The sequence below is a fragment of the Globicephala melas genome, chromosome 20, assembly GCF_963455315.2.
Source record: "Globicephala melas chromosome 20, mGloMel1.2, whole genome shotgun sequence".
NCBI lineage: Eukaryota > Metazoa > Chordata > Mammalia > Artiodactyla > Delphinidae > Globicephala > Globicephala melas.
Genome location: NC_083333.1, coordinates 46,549,686 through 46,564,334, shown reverse-complemented (window position 1 = coordinate 46,564,334; position 14,649 = coordinate 46,549,686). Strand labels below are relative to the sequence as shown.

The 14,649-nt window shown below is 44.7% G+C and overlaps 2 protein-coding genes across 3 annotated transcripts in view; one reads left to right on the top strand and one right to left on the bottom strand.

Moving 5' to 3' along the window:
- The window catches only part of LOC115866397 (C-C motif chemokine 4), a 165,734-nt gene that overhangs the window by 93,601 nt on the left and 57,484 nt on the right, over positions 1-14,649 (bottom strand). Inside the window, exons 8-11 of one of the 2 annotated variants that reach the window (XM_030881930.3) lie at positions 8,408-8,522; positions 5,307-5,423; positions 591-692; positions 10-328 (exon numbers count right to left, since the gene is read on the bottom strand). The exons of the other annotated variant lie outside the window; for it this stretch is intronic. The gene's annotated coding sequence lies outside the window, so the exon portion shown is untranslated. The remainder of the gene's footprint in view (positions 1-9; positions 329-590; positions 693-5,306; positions 5,424-8,407; positions 8,523-14,649) is intronic. 2 annotated transcript variants of the gene reach the window in all.
- LOC115866399 (C-C motif chemokine 4-like) lies at positions 10,843-14,297 on the top strand. The gene is made up of 4 exons (XM_030881933.3): positions 10,843-11,029; positions 13,056-13,103; positions 13,583-13,697; positions 14,096-14,297. Exons 1-4 carry the CDS (start codon positions 10,972-10,974, stop codon positions 14,232-14,234), a joined length of 360 nt encoding a protein of 119 aa, XP_030737793.1. The 5' UTR covers positions 10,843-10,971; the 3' UTR covers positions 14,235-14,297.

Below are 14,649 nucleotides of genomic sequence, written 5' to 3'. Positions count from 1 at the left end.
CTCACTCACTGTGCTGGATTCTGTTCTCTTCCAAAACTTTGCGCTGACTCCCAGCCCTCCAGGGCCCCAAGAAGCCAGGGGGCTGCAGGCCTTAGGGTCTATTTGGTAGCAGAGCCTTGCAGGAAGTGCAAAGGGCCATTCCATCAAAACTGTGCTGGACACGTCAAGAATTTGTGTGGTTTCATTTGGGCCTCTGACAGGTCAGGAGCTTAGAAGTGAAGTCGGGCAGGTCAGAACCCTGAGCAGGACACAAGAAGGAGTCCAGGAGTGGGGGATGGAAGCTCCTTTACTTTTAGTCCCGTGTGACAGAAAGCCCACATTAAATGTCCTAGAGAAAAACAAAAATAGCTTATTGGCTTATGTCCCCAAATACTCAAAAAGAGCAAATGCCAGGGTGGCTCAGGGAAAACGAGTCCCAGGGCAAAGGACTCTTCAGCACTGTGGGGTTGACTCCACTTGCTCTTCTGCAGATGCCCCAAGACCACCACAGGACCCCCTCCCTGCCAACGGAGCTGCCTCCCCGCTTCCTTATAAGCTGAGAACTACTGAGGAAGGACCACAGCTGCTGGACTTGGGAGGTGGGTCCCCACCTGAGACAAAGGACTGACAAGAGCCCCGTGGGACTAACAGCTGCATGGGCAGAGAAGTTCCCTCAGAGAAGGAGGGCAGAGCTTCCAGAAGAAAGAAGGGTGCTGGAAAGAAAAAAACAGATGTAAATCTCCCTACTTTATTTTTTCTAAAAAACAAACAAACAAAAAACACCTCTTGGTCTTAAAGTATTGATCTACTTTAAGGAATTGTCTTAAAGTATTACCACGTTAAATGTTTGTGCTCATTTCTACATTATGTGCGTGGTGTGCACACACCCAAAACGTGCGTCACATTTTATCATTTCCATGCCTTTGTCTGAAAGGGTGAGCTCTCGTATCAGGAGACCTTGTTTTGAAGCCCAGCTTTGCCCCTTTCTAGCCGTGTGAGCAAATTACTTCACTACTCTGTGCCTGCGTATCCTCATCCCTAAAAGGGGATGATGATTGTACCTATTATACAAGGTAGTAATGAGGATATAATGATAAAATATTTTCAAAACAGTAAGTGGTTTGTGTCCTATTACAACTCTTTGTTATTACCACTATTTGCAGTTACCTCTGACTAGAACGTTCTTCCTTCTTTCTTTGCCTTTTAAAATTGGATACAGCCTCAGTCCAATTTTTGAGACCCAGTTCAAATGCCATCCCTTTCATGCATTTTTCTCCTCCTTCTAATCAAAGGATCTCTCTTGCCTTCCTCTGAAATCCTCACTGGGCCCTAAGGCCTCACAGCTCTAGATGGCAGGGACTTTCTCAGTCCTCTTCATCTCCACCCCAACTAGAATAAAACCATCTTTACTCATACTTACAGTAGGCCTTCTTAACAAGTACTAGCTTAATTAAAAGAAATAAGCCTAAATCTCCCAACAAAGAAAAACTCTGGACCACATAGCTTCACTGGTGAAATCCACCAAACACTGAAAGAAGAATTAACATGTCAAACTCTTCCAAAAAATAGAAGAGGAAGGAATACTTCCTAACTCACTCCATGAAGTCAGCATTACCCTGATCTATGAACATATTTTCACATAAATATGTGTACATAATGTTTATAGCAGCACTATTCATAATATCCACAAATTATGAAACAACCCAAATGTCCATCAAATGATGAATGGATAAACAACATGAGAGACTTCTCTGGTGGCGCAGTGGTTAAGAATCCTCCTGCCAATGCAGGGGACACGGGTTGGATCCCTGGCCCGGAAGATCCCACATGCCGCAGAGCAACTAAGCCCGTGTGCCACAACTACTGAGCCTGCACTCTAGAGCCCGCAAGCCACAACTACTGAGCCCGTGTGCTGCAACTACTGAAGCCTCCATGCCTAGAGCCTGTGCTCCGCAACAAGAGAAGCCACCACAATGAGAAGCCCACGCACCACAATGAAGAGTAGCCCCCACTCACTGCAACTAGAGAAAGCCCGAGTGCAGCAGCAAAGACCCAATGCAGCCAAAAATAAATAAATAAAATAAAATAAAATAAAATAAATAAATAAATATATGAGATAGAGCCATACAATGGAATATTATTCAGTCATAAAAAAATTAAGTACTGATCCCTGTTACAACCTGGATGAACCTTAAAAACATGAAATTAAACATTAAATGAAAGGATCCAAACACAAAAGGCAGCATATAATATTATTCCATTTATATACGAAGCATCCGGAATAGGCAAATCCATAGAGACAGAATGCAGACTAGTGGTTGCCAGGGCCTGGGGGAGGAGAGAAAGAAAGTGACTATTTACTGGGTGTAGGAAATACCTTTTGGGGTGGTGAAAATCTTCTGGAAGTAGACAGAGGGGATGGTTACACAAACTGTGAATGTATTAAATGCCACTAAATTGCACACTTTAAAAAGGATTAACAGTTAATATTATTTGTTTTACCTCTGTAACAACAAAAAGCAATAAGCCTCCTCTTGAATGAGGAAGTATTACTTTTACTTTCAGGAAACTTATACAGATTAGTCAATCTCCATTGCCCAAAGAGGAAATTATCAGTTAGCTTTTACTCATAACAAATCACCCTCAAATTTAGTAGATTAAAACAAGCATTGGGACATCCCTGGCGGTCCAGTGGTTGAGACTTCACCTTCCAGTGCAGGGGGTGTGGGTTTGATCCCTGGTGAGGGAGCTAAGATCCCACATGCCTCACAGCCAAAAAAAAAAAAAAAACCCACCAAATCATAAAACAGCAGCAATATTGTAACAAATTCAATAAAGACTTTTAAAAAAATGGTCCACATCAAAAAAATCTTTACAGAAAAAAAAACCAAGCATTAACAACAAGATACCTCTGCACACCTACTAGAATGGCCAAAATCTGGAAAAATAACAACATCAAAGGCTGGCAAGGACGTGGAACAGCAGAAACTCCCATTCATTACTGGTGGGGATGCAAAATGGTACAGCCACTTTGGAAGACAACTTGGAGGTTTCTTACGAAACTAAACATACTCTTACCAAATGATCCAGCAATCATGCCCCTTGGTATTTACCCAAAGGAGATGAAAACTTATGTCCACACAGAAACCAGTGCACAGATGTTTATAGTAGCTTTATTCATAATTGCCAAAACTTAGAAGCAACCAAGATGTCCCTTAGTAGGTGAACAGGTAAATAAACTGTGGTACCTCCAGACAGCCCTAAAGCAAATGAGGTATCAAGCCGTGAAAAGACAGGGAGGAATCTTACAAGCATATTAGTAAGTGAAAGAAGCCAATCTGAAAATGTTGCATACTGCATGATTCCCACTATATGACATTCTGGAAAAGGCAAAACTATGGAGACAGTAAAAACTCAGTGATTGCCGGGTTGGGGGTAGGTGGGTGGTAGGGGAGATGAGGAGGCAGAGCACAGAGGATGTTTAGGACAGTGAAAATAGTCTATGACACCATAATGATGGATACACATAACTATACATTTGTCCAAACCCATAGAATGTGCAACACCAAGAGTGAACTGTAATGTAAACTATGGTCTTTGGGTGATTATGATGTGTCACTGTTAGGTTCACCAATTGCATCAAATGTACCACTCTGGTGGGGACTATTGGTAATGGCGGAGGCTGTGCCTTTTGGGGGTATGGGGTATGAGGGAAACCCCTATACCCCCCCTCAGTTTTGCTATGAATCTAAAACTGCTTTTAAGTGCCAGCATTTATTATTTCTCACAATTCTGTGGGTTGGACGGATGGTTCTCCTGGTCTGAGGCAACTCAGCTGGGGTTCAGTGGTCTAGGATGACCTCTCAGCTGGGACAGCTCTCCATGTGGTTGCTTAACCTTCAAGAGGCTACTATGGGCTGGTACACATAATTGCATAACGGTTCCCAGCAGAAAACTAGCACAAGTCTCAATGGGCCAGCACTCTTCAAGTCTCTGTTTGCATCACACATTCTACTGTCTCATTTGCCAAAGTAAGTCACATAGCCAAGACCAGAGTCAGTATGGGAAACAACTTCCCAAGGGTATGCATACGGGGTGGGGGCATTTATTGCAGTCATTTTTGTACATAAGCTACCAAAGGAAGGAAGAAGTCAAATATTTAAACCAAGACCTAATCTCTAATAGCCAAGCTAGAGTTAGGAGAAGTGCTTTGTACAAAACAGAAATCTCTTTATTTGACTTGCTATCACCAAGGCATACAGGAAATGGTCAGAAGATATCTGAGGACCCCCATCCATGTGTGACCACAGAGCAGTTTCAGTTCTACATTATAAAACAGACTTCAGCTGTGGACTCTTTTTTTTTTTTCTCATTTTTTTTAAAATTTATTTTTGGCTGCATTGGGTCTTCATTGCTGTGCACGGGCTTTCTCTAGTTGCAGCAAGCAGGGGCTACTCTTCATTGTGGTGCGCAGGCTTCTCATTGCGGTGGCTTCTCTTGTTGCGGAGCACGGGCTCTAGGCACACGGGCTTCTGTAGTTGTGGCACGCGGGCTCATTAGTTGTGGCTCACGGGCTCTAGAGCGCAGGCTCAGTTGTTGTGGCACACGGGCTTAGTTGCTCCGCGGCATGTGGGATCTTCCCGGATCAGGGATTGAACCCGTGTCCCCTGCATTGGCAGGCGGATTCCCAATCACTGTGCCACCAGGGAAGCCCAAGCTGTGGACTCTTGAATGGAATGCTATTCTTCAGATTTGTTGTGTTTCTCTAAGGAGGGCATGGGCCCAGTCTTGTAGACATCAGGAGAAATAAGAAGACGTGTGGGTTGGATCTTTTATTCCCCTTAGTACTTAAAAAGAAAGGCTTTCCCATGTACAATAGTGAGGCTGTTTAAGATCATACACAAGGGTGGAAGAGGTACACACGGATTATTTCCAAACACAGATATTTACAGTAAGGACACGGAGGAAGTGGTGTAGACCAGGAGTCACCTCACCAGCTACCTGTCTCTGTGGGTCCTGGTCAGGCCTGCCCTAACATTTACAGGACCCAGGGTAAGAATCCATAAGGAGGCCTCTATGTCAGGTGTGCCAATATTTGAACTTTATAAAAGAGCGAACAAACAGATTTAAAAGTACAACGAATTGCAGCCCTGTGAAGCTACTGCTTATACAGCCCCAGTTTGGGAGTGCGTCGCCACAGACCGGAGCACAAAAACAAGCAAGAAAATGAACATGGAGCACCGCCAGGGAAGAACTGCTTGTTTTTCAAGAACGTATGGCGTTCATACCATCTGCGAGGAAAGATTTTGACAAGCTAGCTGGCTTACCTTTTCTCTCACCTAAAGGCTTCTGTGGTTCAAATCTTCCCCGCGGTCCAAAGGGGTGTCGGCCTCCAGTGCTGGCAGGGGCAACCCATCAGCCTTCACAGCCTTTGGACGCACAGCCTTTCAAAGACACAGGGCAGGAGAGGTGGGAAAGCATTTTCCCTTGAGTCATGAACTGTGTTTGTCACAAGAGTGGATGTTTAGTATTGAAGGTCATGCCAGGCCAGCCCTGAGTACCACATCCCAAGAGACAGAGGTTCCTTTGTGTTCTCTGATGAATTTATTTAGTGTGTGTTTGTGATATGAAGAGTGCTCCAAAGCATGGGGTCCAGGCGTAGTCCCCTCCTGTCTGGGTCTTAAAGGAGTACCAGTCCTGGCACTTTGAAAGTTGGGACGTGTTAGGCAGGTGATAACTCTTGTCTGCCACCAGGAGCAGCTGTCCCAGGATGTCAACCTACGGCATGGTTTGTGCCAGAGTTGCCACAAAGGACACAACTTACACAGGCGCTGGATGGAATACTTTACTCACGTAGAGAAGAGACAGAGCAAGATGAGCTTCAACAGTGAGTGTCGTTCCTCCCCACAGGCAGTGGGTACCATCTTGCAGCCAACTTAGGAGAATGATCTGCAACCCCTCTTGGGCTACAAGTGAAGGGTCCCATTCCCTCCCCACTGGGAACAGGTGGTGGGAGGGTTGGCCTGGTGCCCTATGTCGTACAAGCTTAGGCAAAACAAAGGTGCACGTGTTGAGTCCAGAACACAGAAAGATAATCCCACATGAGGCAATAAACCCAGCACAGCTGTGCAGCGCTTTCTCTCTTGGGAAGGAAGTGTTCCAGCCCCAAGGCCTCTCTTCTGTGGCCCTGAAGGGGTTGAAAGATCACATACCCCAGAATGCCTTTCCCAGTGGGATGCGCACCTGGCCTGAGAGAGAACTAGATCACTACCTCACCTTTGCTTGGGACAACCACCTGAACTCAAAGGACCTTTCTTGCTCACCACACATCCATCAGATGAGGCCAGACACCTGGGATGGTTTCACGTGGAAACTCAAGGAACAGCAACCAATGCAGGGAAGAACCACAACTTCAGGCCTCTCTCCTGAAAAGGGACCTGTGCATGGAACACCATCCAGATTTCAAGACCTGCCCAGCATGCAGACACATAACACATGGAGTGATGAGAAAGGAGGGAGGGCAAAGTTGAAAGTAACAGCAGAAAATTCCCGTAGACTAAGTGCAGGTCTGAGAAAAAAGATGAGCTACCCCAGCGAGGGGACATCTTAGCTCAAATATGCTAACTTTGTAATAGGATAGGGCAGCTCAGCTTATGCTAGATAAACGTGTTGTGCAAGCCCAGATACTGGAGTGTGGCAAGAGCAGTGTTTACAGGCAGAGATGACAAGATATCTGGTATCTCTAAGGGAAGAAGCTAGCAGGTGTCCTAAGCAGTATTGTGAAATTATTATAGTGAGTGCTTCACGTAGCAAACACCTCGTCTCAAAGGAACTGCCCAAAGCACAGTTCCTGGAGCGTAGTAAGTGTTCAAGAAGCATTGGCTGTTGTTATCATCGGCTCTGGAAGACCGCTGAGGCTGGAGCAGCTGATGTGGAGATGCACAGCCTGCTCCCTCGGTTATGCCAAGCTAAGTAGCAAACAGAGCTGATGTGATTCTTAAATGTCACCAATGCTGCTTGGTGGTGGAGGAGAGGAAAATCAATAAAAGACTCAGGAAGTACACAAAAACTACTCACAAAATGTTTTCTATACCAGAGAGGTCAAGAAACGGCAGTATATTGTGAAATTGGACATTTGCGCCTTCACTGTTTCTTTTGCTGAACCAACATTCGTTCGGTACTGTGTCAGACACCTCTGTACACACCACTTCTAGTCTGTCAGTGCCATCTCTTACTCTGGCCACCACTACAGCAACCAGTCCTGCACAGGCCTTGTCCAGCTCCACATAGGTATAATCTGACAGCACCTCACCTTGCCATCATGCATACCCCTCTTTTCCTGTATCAGGGACTCTCTGATACTGACATAAAGGACCTGAAGGAATCTGTTCGGTACTCAGGCACGTGCAACTTGGAGGTACTGGACAAGGACTCATGACTACAGGGACTTGGAAGTCACTGGGTAACATCCACAACAAAGGAGAAAGTCAGCGAGTGGATAGAATGACTTGCCCCATGGAAGCCAGCCAGCCTCTTCCCTCAGTCACGACAGCGCTAGTGCAGCAAGCCCTTGGCTATGGTGGCAAGGACGGCGGCTATGCGTGGGCCCAACAGTGTGGACTCTCTCTCATCAAGGCCCCTTTAACTATTGCCACTGCTGAATGCCTAACCTGCCAGCAGCAGAAGTAGATGTCAAGTCTCAATATGGCACCCAGCTCCAAGGAGAAAATACAGCCATATGGTGACCTGTTGATTATCTTGGACCTCTGCCACCCTGCAAGGGAGAACAATCCAACCTTTGCAAGACTGACACGTACTCCAGATGTGGGGGTTTTTTCCCTACCAGCAGTACCTCTGCCAATGGTCCAAGGACTTACAGAATGTCTGATCACTCAGTATGGTGTTTGTACAAGATGGCTCAAGTCAGGGGATCCATTTTATAGCAAATGGTGTGAGTCAGTGGGTATATGGGATCCACTGGTATTAGCATATACTTAATCACCCAGATCAAGAGAATGGTGGGCTGTTAATAATTTAGCTGAGGCAACAACAAACTTCAGGGTTGGGACCTTCCCAGAGTTCAGTATATGCACTGAATCAAAGGTTGTCAGATGATGCTCTGTCGCCAGTGGCTAAAACACTCAGGAACCAAGGGGTTGGCCCCTCTCCATAATTCCCAGTCATCTATTTGTGGTTCCCATCCCTGCAACATTAGGCTCTGCTGGATTCCTGGGGAGAAGGCGGGGGTGGGTAGTAGAGATGTACTAGTATGAGTACACAGTATGGGTTCTTTTGAACCTGGAAGAACTAATACAACCATCTTGAAGGAGGCTTTGTGATGGATTAGACGTAATAAAGGCACAAACACATTGGAGGGAAGCAAAGGGTGGACCGTATTGTGTATTACTTCACATCCTTGCAAACTCACCCTTTAACTCAGCCACTGCTCAGCCATCACTTTCTTAGATTTACACAAGCTTCATGCAGGTCTCTTGCCTCATAACTCTATAGCTTCCTGCCCTGGGGCTTTCTCTGATCCTGAGCTGTGGAAATCATGATAGAACATAACACACATGCATTAGCAAACCAGAAATGTGAGGAATTTAATATTTGTGATCCACCACTGGCCAGTGAAGGGTTGTCCCCACCATCTATTGCTGTGTAACAAACCACCCAAAGCTTAGTGGTATAAAATGACCACGATTGTATTCTACTCACAAATTCTATGGGTCAGAAATTCATACGGGGCATGGCCCAGATGGCTCATCTCTGCTGATGATGCCTGGGGCATGCTTGGGAAGACATAATTAGCAAGAAATGACTCAAAGGGATGGGCAACCATCTAGAGCAGTGTTGTCCAATAAAAATACAATGCAAGTCACATATGGAAGTTTAAATTTTTTAATAGCCGTATTAAAAAAGTAAAACAGGGGAGTTCCCTGGCAGTCCAGTGGTTAGGACTCGGCACTTTCACTGCCTTGGCCCAGGTTCAATCCCTGGTTTGGGTATTAAGATCCCACAAGCTACGTGGCATGGCTTAAAAAAAAAAGTAAAACAGATGAAATAATTTTCATAATGTATTTTCTTTAATCCAATATATCCCAAACCTTATCATTTCCACATGTAATCGATATAAAAAATTATTGAGATGCTTTTACATTTTGGGGGGGTACTAAGTCTTTGCAACCCAGTGTATAGTTTATACTTTCAGAATATCTCAATTTAGATTAGCCCCATTTAAAGTGCTCAGTAGCCACATGTGGCTAGTAGTTGCTATATTGGGCAGTGCAGATCTACAGGCTTCCTCACTCCCATGTCTGGCACTTAGGCTGGGACGACTTGAAGGCTATGCTCATTTGGGACTGTCAACCAGAACACCTGCACGTAGTTTGGGCTTCCTCACAGCATGGCAGCCTCAAGCTAGTCACTCTTCTTAAATGGTGGCTCAGGGCTCCAAGAGCAAGTGTCCCCAGTGATCAAGGTTCAAGCCCCATGGTTTTTCACACCCTAGCTTCAGAGGTCACATGGCATGCTCCATTGATGGAACCAGTCACAAGCCCTCTCTGCTTCAAGACGAGAAAACAGAGACCCCACTGTTTGAAGAGAAAAGCACGTCAACGAATTTGTGGCCATATTTTAAAATGCCACAGGGATGAAAGCCAGGAGCTAAATGTTTCTCCTTTCTTCCTCCAGGCAAAATATTCTGCAATGCATTCATAAGGCACTTCAAAAAGTCCCAGCAGAATCAAACACTAATCCCCACCAACTGGTCCAGGCTCTCATTCCTGCTCCTAGGAATACTTCCCAAATTATCGAGCTTCACCCCATAGTTCTCATGCTCTGCTTTCAGGGGAATCTAAACTAGGAACAAAGATACAAAAATCCCTGCTTTCATGGAGTTTATGTTCTAGAAAAAGAGACAGATATTAAAAGATTTACAAGTAAAGTATATAGTATATTAGATAGTGTTAAGTGCACAGGAGAAAAAATTAAGACAAGAAATTTGGGCAGAGGGAGATTATAATTTTAGATAGAGTGTCCCAGAAAGACTAACCAGAAAAATAACATTTGAGTAAGGAGCTGAAGGAAGTTAGGGAGAAAGTAATACAGTAATTTAAGGGAAGAGTAACGAAGGCAGAGGGAACAAAGGTCTCTGAACCAGCCTGTATAACTGAAGCAGAATGAGTGAGGGGAAGTAATAGGGTCTGAAAACAGAGAGAAAACAGGGACCAGAGCACAAAGGGGCTTGTAGGCTCTTAGAAGGATTGGGCTTTACACTGGGGAGATTAAAAAGCCATGGGCGGGGTTTAAACAGGATTGACTTGATCTGATTTATATTTTAACAGGATCGCTCTGGCTGCAATGTTGAGAATGAAGTGAAACAGGGCAAGGGCAGAGGAAGGAGACAAATTAGGAGGTTTTTGCAAGAATCCTGGTGAGAGATAAGGTTGGCTTGGACAAGATGGAGAGGGTAGATGTGGTGAAAAATAATAAGATTCTGGACACATTTTTGAAAGTAGACCCAAAAGTATTTATTAATGGATTGGATGTGGGGGTGAAACAAAGAGAGGGATAACATGACCGGGTTCACACGTTAGAGCATCCTCTCTGGTCACCCCTGATGACAGGCTGCTCATGCCCTTGAATGGGGTTAACTCCCGAGGAAAAAATTCTGGTTAAAGTATTCAGTGAACCTCCTAGAGGAAGTATCCTTCATAAACTAGTCCCTCCCTTTGCCTGTATCCATTGGGCAGTTGGGAAAGCCTCAAGTCATCCTTGCCCTCTACTTCCTGTTACCTTCCCAGGCTTGTTCCCTTTTTTAGAAATAGTGTGTTGTCTGTTATTCAGCCAAAGAACAGCATTCTGACCTCCGCCTTGTGACTTCCTGGTCCCCCTCTTCTCATAAATACAAGGGCAGAGCTGGGGTCTGGGGGAGTCAGAGAGCAGAGAGCCCAGGAGTCCTCAGGCTGGTACTGGCTGTGCACGGGGAAGATGAAGACCTCAATAGCTGCCCTCTCCTGCCTCATCCTTGCTGCCCAGGCTGCAGCTGGTGAGTTCAGTGAGCCTTCTCACAGGTGGGCAGGTGGATGGTGACCCTCAGTCCAGGGAGGAGACGCAGAGGGACACCTTTGTCCCAATAGGGATGTGATACTTGGTTAAAAGCAGCAGCAGTAGGTATAGACCTCTCCCTGCAGCCTTCGGTCCCTGGGGAAAACTGTATACAGGTGACTGGTCCCACCTGGGGAAACAATTCTCTCCCTTTCATGGCCAGAATTATATGACACTTTCTCTTAGCTGATATAGGACTATTATCAGCTACATCAAGAGAACTGTAGTAAAATTGTAAATCTGTAGAAAGAGGTATAGAATTCTATGATGTTAGAGTTATTATATACCCTCTGGTGTAAAACTATCATTTCAGGGAGGAAATTGGACAAGCCGGGCGAGTGACTCACCCAAGTCTACTTAACCACACTTATTTATTTATTTAACAAATAAATATCTAGTCCTTTCTGTGTGAAAGCAGGCACCGTTCTAAGCGTCTTACAGATATTAATACATTGGATCCTCCTAACAATGCTGTGGGGTAGACTATCAGCAAATTATATGGTTTTGCTTATTATTATTCTCATTTTACAAATGAGAAAGCTGAGGCATAGAAACCGTAGGTAATTTGCTCGAGATCACACAGCCATAAGTGGTGGCATTAGGATACAAGCTAGTTAGCAAGCTGTTATGGAAAGACATGTCATTTAAGACTTTATTTTGCAAGCCCCACACACATCATACCAAGCGTGTTGAAGTGTGTGCACATGCCTCATTTAATATAATTCATATGTAACTATATAAGAAATGAACTAAAAGTTTAGTTGTGTTTGCCTAATTAGCATAGTACAGGTCTACAACCCCTTATCAAAATCTCTGGGGCTAGATGTATTTTGGAATGCAGAATTTTTCAGGTTTTAAAAAGATAATAAAATATGACCCAGCAATTCCTTTTCTTGATATACCCAAAAAAATTGAAAGCAGATACATGAAGAGATACCTGTACAACCGTGCTAACAGCAGCATGAATTTTAATCTCCAAAAGGGGGAGGCAACCCAAGTGTCCACTGACAAACAAATGGATTGAAAAACAGGGTATATACATACAATGGAATATTATTCCGCCTGAAAAAATAAGGAAATTCTGATACATGCTACAACATGGATGAATATTGAAGACATAATGATAAGTGAGACAAGCCAGTCACAAAAGGACAAATAGTATAATTCCACTCATATGTGGTACTTCAAGTAGTTAAATTCAGAGACAGACAGTAGAATGGCGGTGGCCCAGGGGATGCGGTAGGGGGAAATGGGGAGTTATTGTTTAACGGGTACAGAGTTTCAGTTTTGCAAGAAAAAAGTTCCATGGATGGATTGTGATGAGTTGCACAATATGTGACTGTACTTAATGTTACTGAACTGTACACTTAGAGATGATTAAAATTGTATACTTTATATTATGTACATTTTATCACATTCTAAAAATATATATATTTTAAAAGGTAACACATACCTGGACGTTACTTAACATCCCTGACAGAGTCTGAGAGACACATTAACCAAACATAGTAATATTTCTGCAGCAAACACATTTACTCCTATGTTAAAGGAGTAAATAAAGCCTGTAGATAGCCTCACTTCACTTTGGGTGACATTGTACCACCAAATCATTTAATGAAACATTTGTCTGCTTCCAGAGTCCTGTGAATTCCAAAAATGTGTGGAAAGCATTGTGGACCGTATCACATTATGTAGCTAATCAACTGATTTATTTGTGTTGGATTTGCAATTTGCTTTTTGTATTCAAGTCAATAGAATGTTTTCATGTCTCAAACTTCTTCAAACGTTCCCTGAAAAGTCTCAGGGCCTTGGTAGAGAAAATGGGTCTGGAGGCAGGTCTGGTCCAGTGGTCCAGCATCCTTGCCTCCCTACCAGGGGATGGGGTTGAGGAATGAGATAGATGGAGATGTTGAAACAACTGCTTCCCAGTAATTTTTCTTCCCTTCTCTACTGTTTCTCTCAAATAGAACACCTGATGCTGAACCTGAAGAACGAACCCTTCATGTCTCACGGAGGTAAAGTTTTGTTACGGTATATATATATCTGCTCAATGGCTTCGGTCTACCTCGTTTACAGGGCCTGGGGGGAGAGGAGGGTCCTATGGGTGGTGAACATCTCCAAGGAATTTCAGGATGGGCCATGGGTCTACAGGTGGCCTCTTCCGTAGATGACTTCTATTCTACCTGGCTGTCTCAAGAGCTGGCTCATCTGGGGGAGGGGGGAGGGGTGTTCTCTGATGCCCCCTGCAGGCCTCAGACCCTTCCTCTTCTGGGAGGAATGGTCCTGCTCTGTTGTGGCCCCGCCTGGATGCCCTCCGACACACAGCTCAACCCTGGGGAGAGTGAAGCAAGGAGACACCAGCAAGTGCTGGCAGAGAAGGAAAACATCACTTTCGAGTCTTGCACCTTCTTACCCTTCCCAGTACTCAGGAGGAAAGGGGGAAAGGATCTAGTTTTCCTCAGACTCAGTCCTTAAGTGACCCTTTCTCTTGCAGTAGGCTTTCACCGTCCCACTGACTGCTGCACCTCTTACACCCAAGTAAAAATCCGATGTGTATTCATGAAAGATTATGTAGAAACGACCAGTGCATGTTCCCGGCCTGCTGTCATGTAAGTGCCAAGCTCACTGGCCATGTCTGGGGGTGTGGGGGGAGGCACCTGATGGATGGATGTCCAGAAAAGTCCCACCCTCTGGATCCTGCCAGGTCAGCTGAGGCTTATGTCCTCATTAGGATCCATCAGGTATGAGATGTTCCCAGGGAAGAGGGAAGCTAGGGAAGGAAGGAGAGAGCAGGAGGGACGCTGCCCAAGGAAACTCCACGAGTCACTAAGGGAGTCTCGGAGCCTGAGGGAGGGTCTCAGAGAGGGGCCACTGAGCTCCTGCAGCAGAGAAAGGAAAGAACAGGCTGGGCCGAGTGGGAATCTGAGGGGCAGGGAGGATGGGCCTCCCCATTCCCATTTGCTGAACCCTCCTCTGTTTGTAATCTTTCCCCCCCTTTGCTCCCCAGCTTCATCACCAAAAGGGAGAAGCATGTCTGTGCTAACCCCAAAGATGAGAATGTTCAGAAATGCATGTTGGACCTGAAGCTAAGATCAGTGACCAAGGACCTGAGAACACTATCTCTTGAGAAGAGATACTTGAAGTAGGCCCCCTCACCTCCATCTCTCTAGCCCAGACTACCTCCTAGGTGGGCCCTGGCCTGAATTATTTTTTAAAAAGCAACAATTACTGTTCTGTTCTGGTTACAAAAGCAGCGCATTAATAAAGAGTATCCAATTTAACTTTAACTTTAAGAGGAAAAAGAATCTGTCGGAATTGCTGAACTTTGGATTTGCGTTTTTGTCAAAACAAGACATCATAGTAGAGTTTTTTAAAAGCTAAAAACATGACATTCAAGTATAGATTGAATATGTGTCGAAGATGTATTTAGCCCATTAATGAAGGAACAATTAAACTGATTCAAAGATCATCTGAGGAACAGAGGTTTATATAGTTATCGGGGATGGCATTCTGAAATGTTGTTAGAGAAAAACAAATTAATATCCTATAGGGCAGGGGTCC

Excerpts from the sequence above, each read along its gene's own strand:
- LOC115866399 (XM_030881933.3), top strand. The coding sequence starts at position 10,972 with ATGAAGACCTCAATAGCTGCCCTCTCCTGCCTCATCCTTGCTGCCCAG. Across the intron at positions 11,030-13,055 it reads TGCTGCCCAGGCTGCAGCTG|AACACCTGATGCTGAACCTG; the intron begins GTGAGTTCAGTG and ends TCTCTCAAATAG. Across the intron at positions 13,698-14,095 it reads TGTTCCCGGCCTGCTGTCAT|CTTCATCACCAAAAGGGAGA; the intron begins GTAAGTGCCAAG and ends TTTGCTCCCCAG.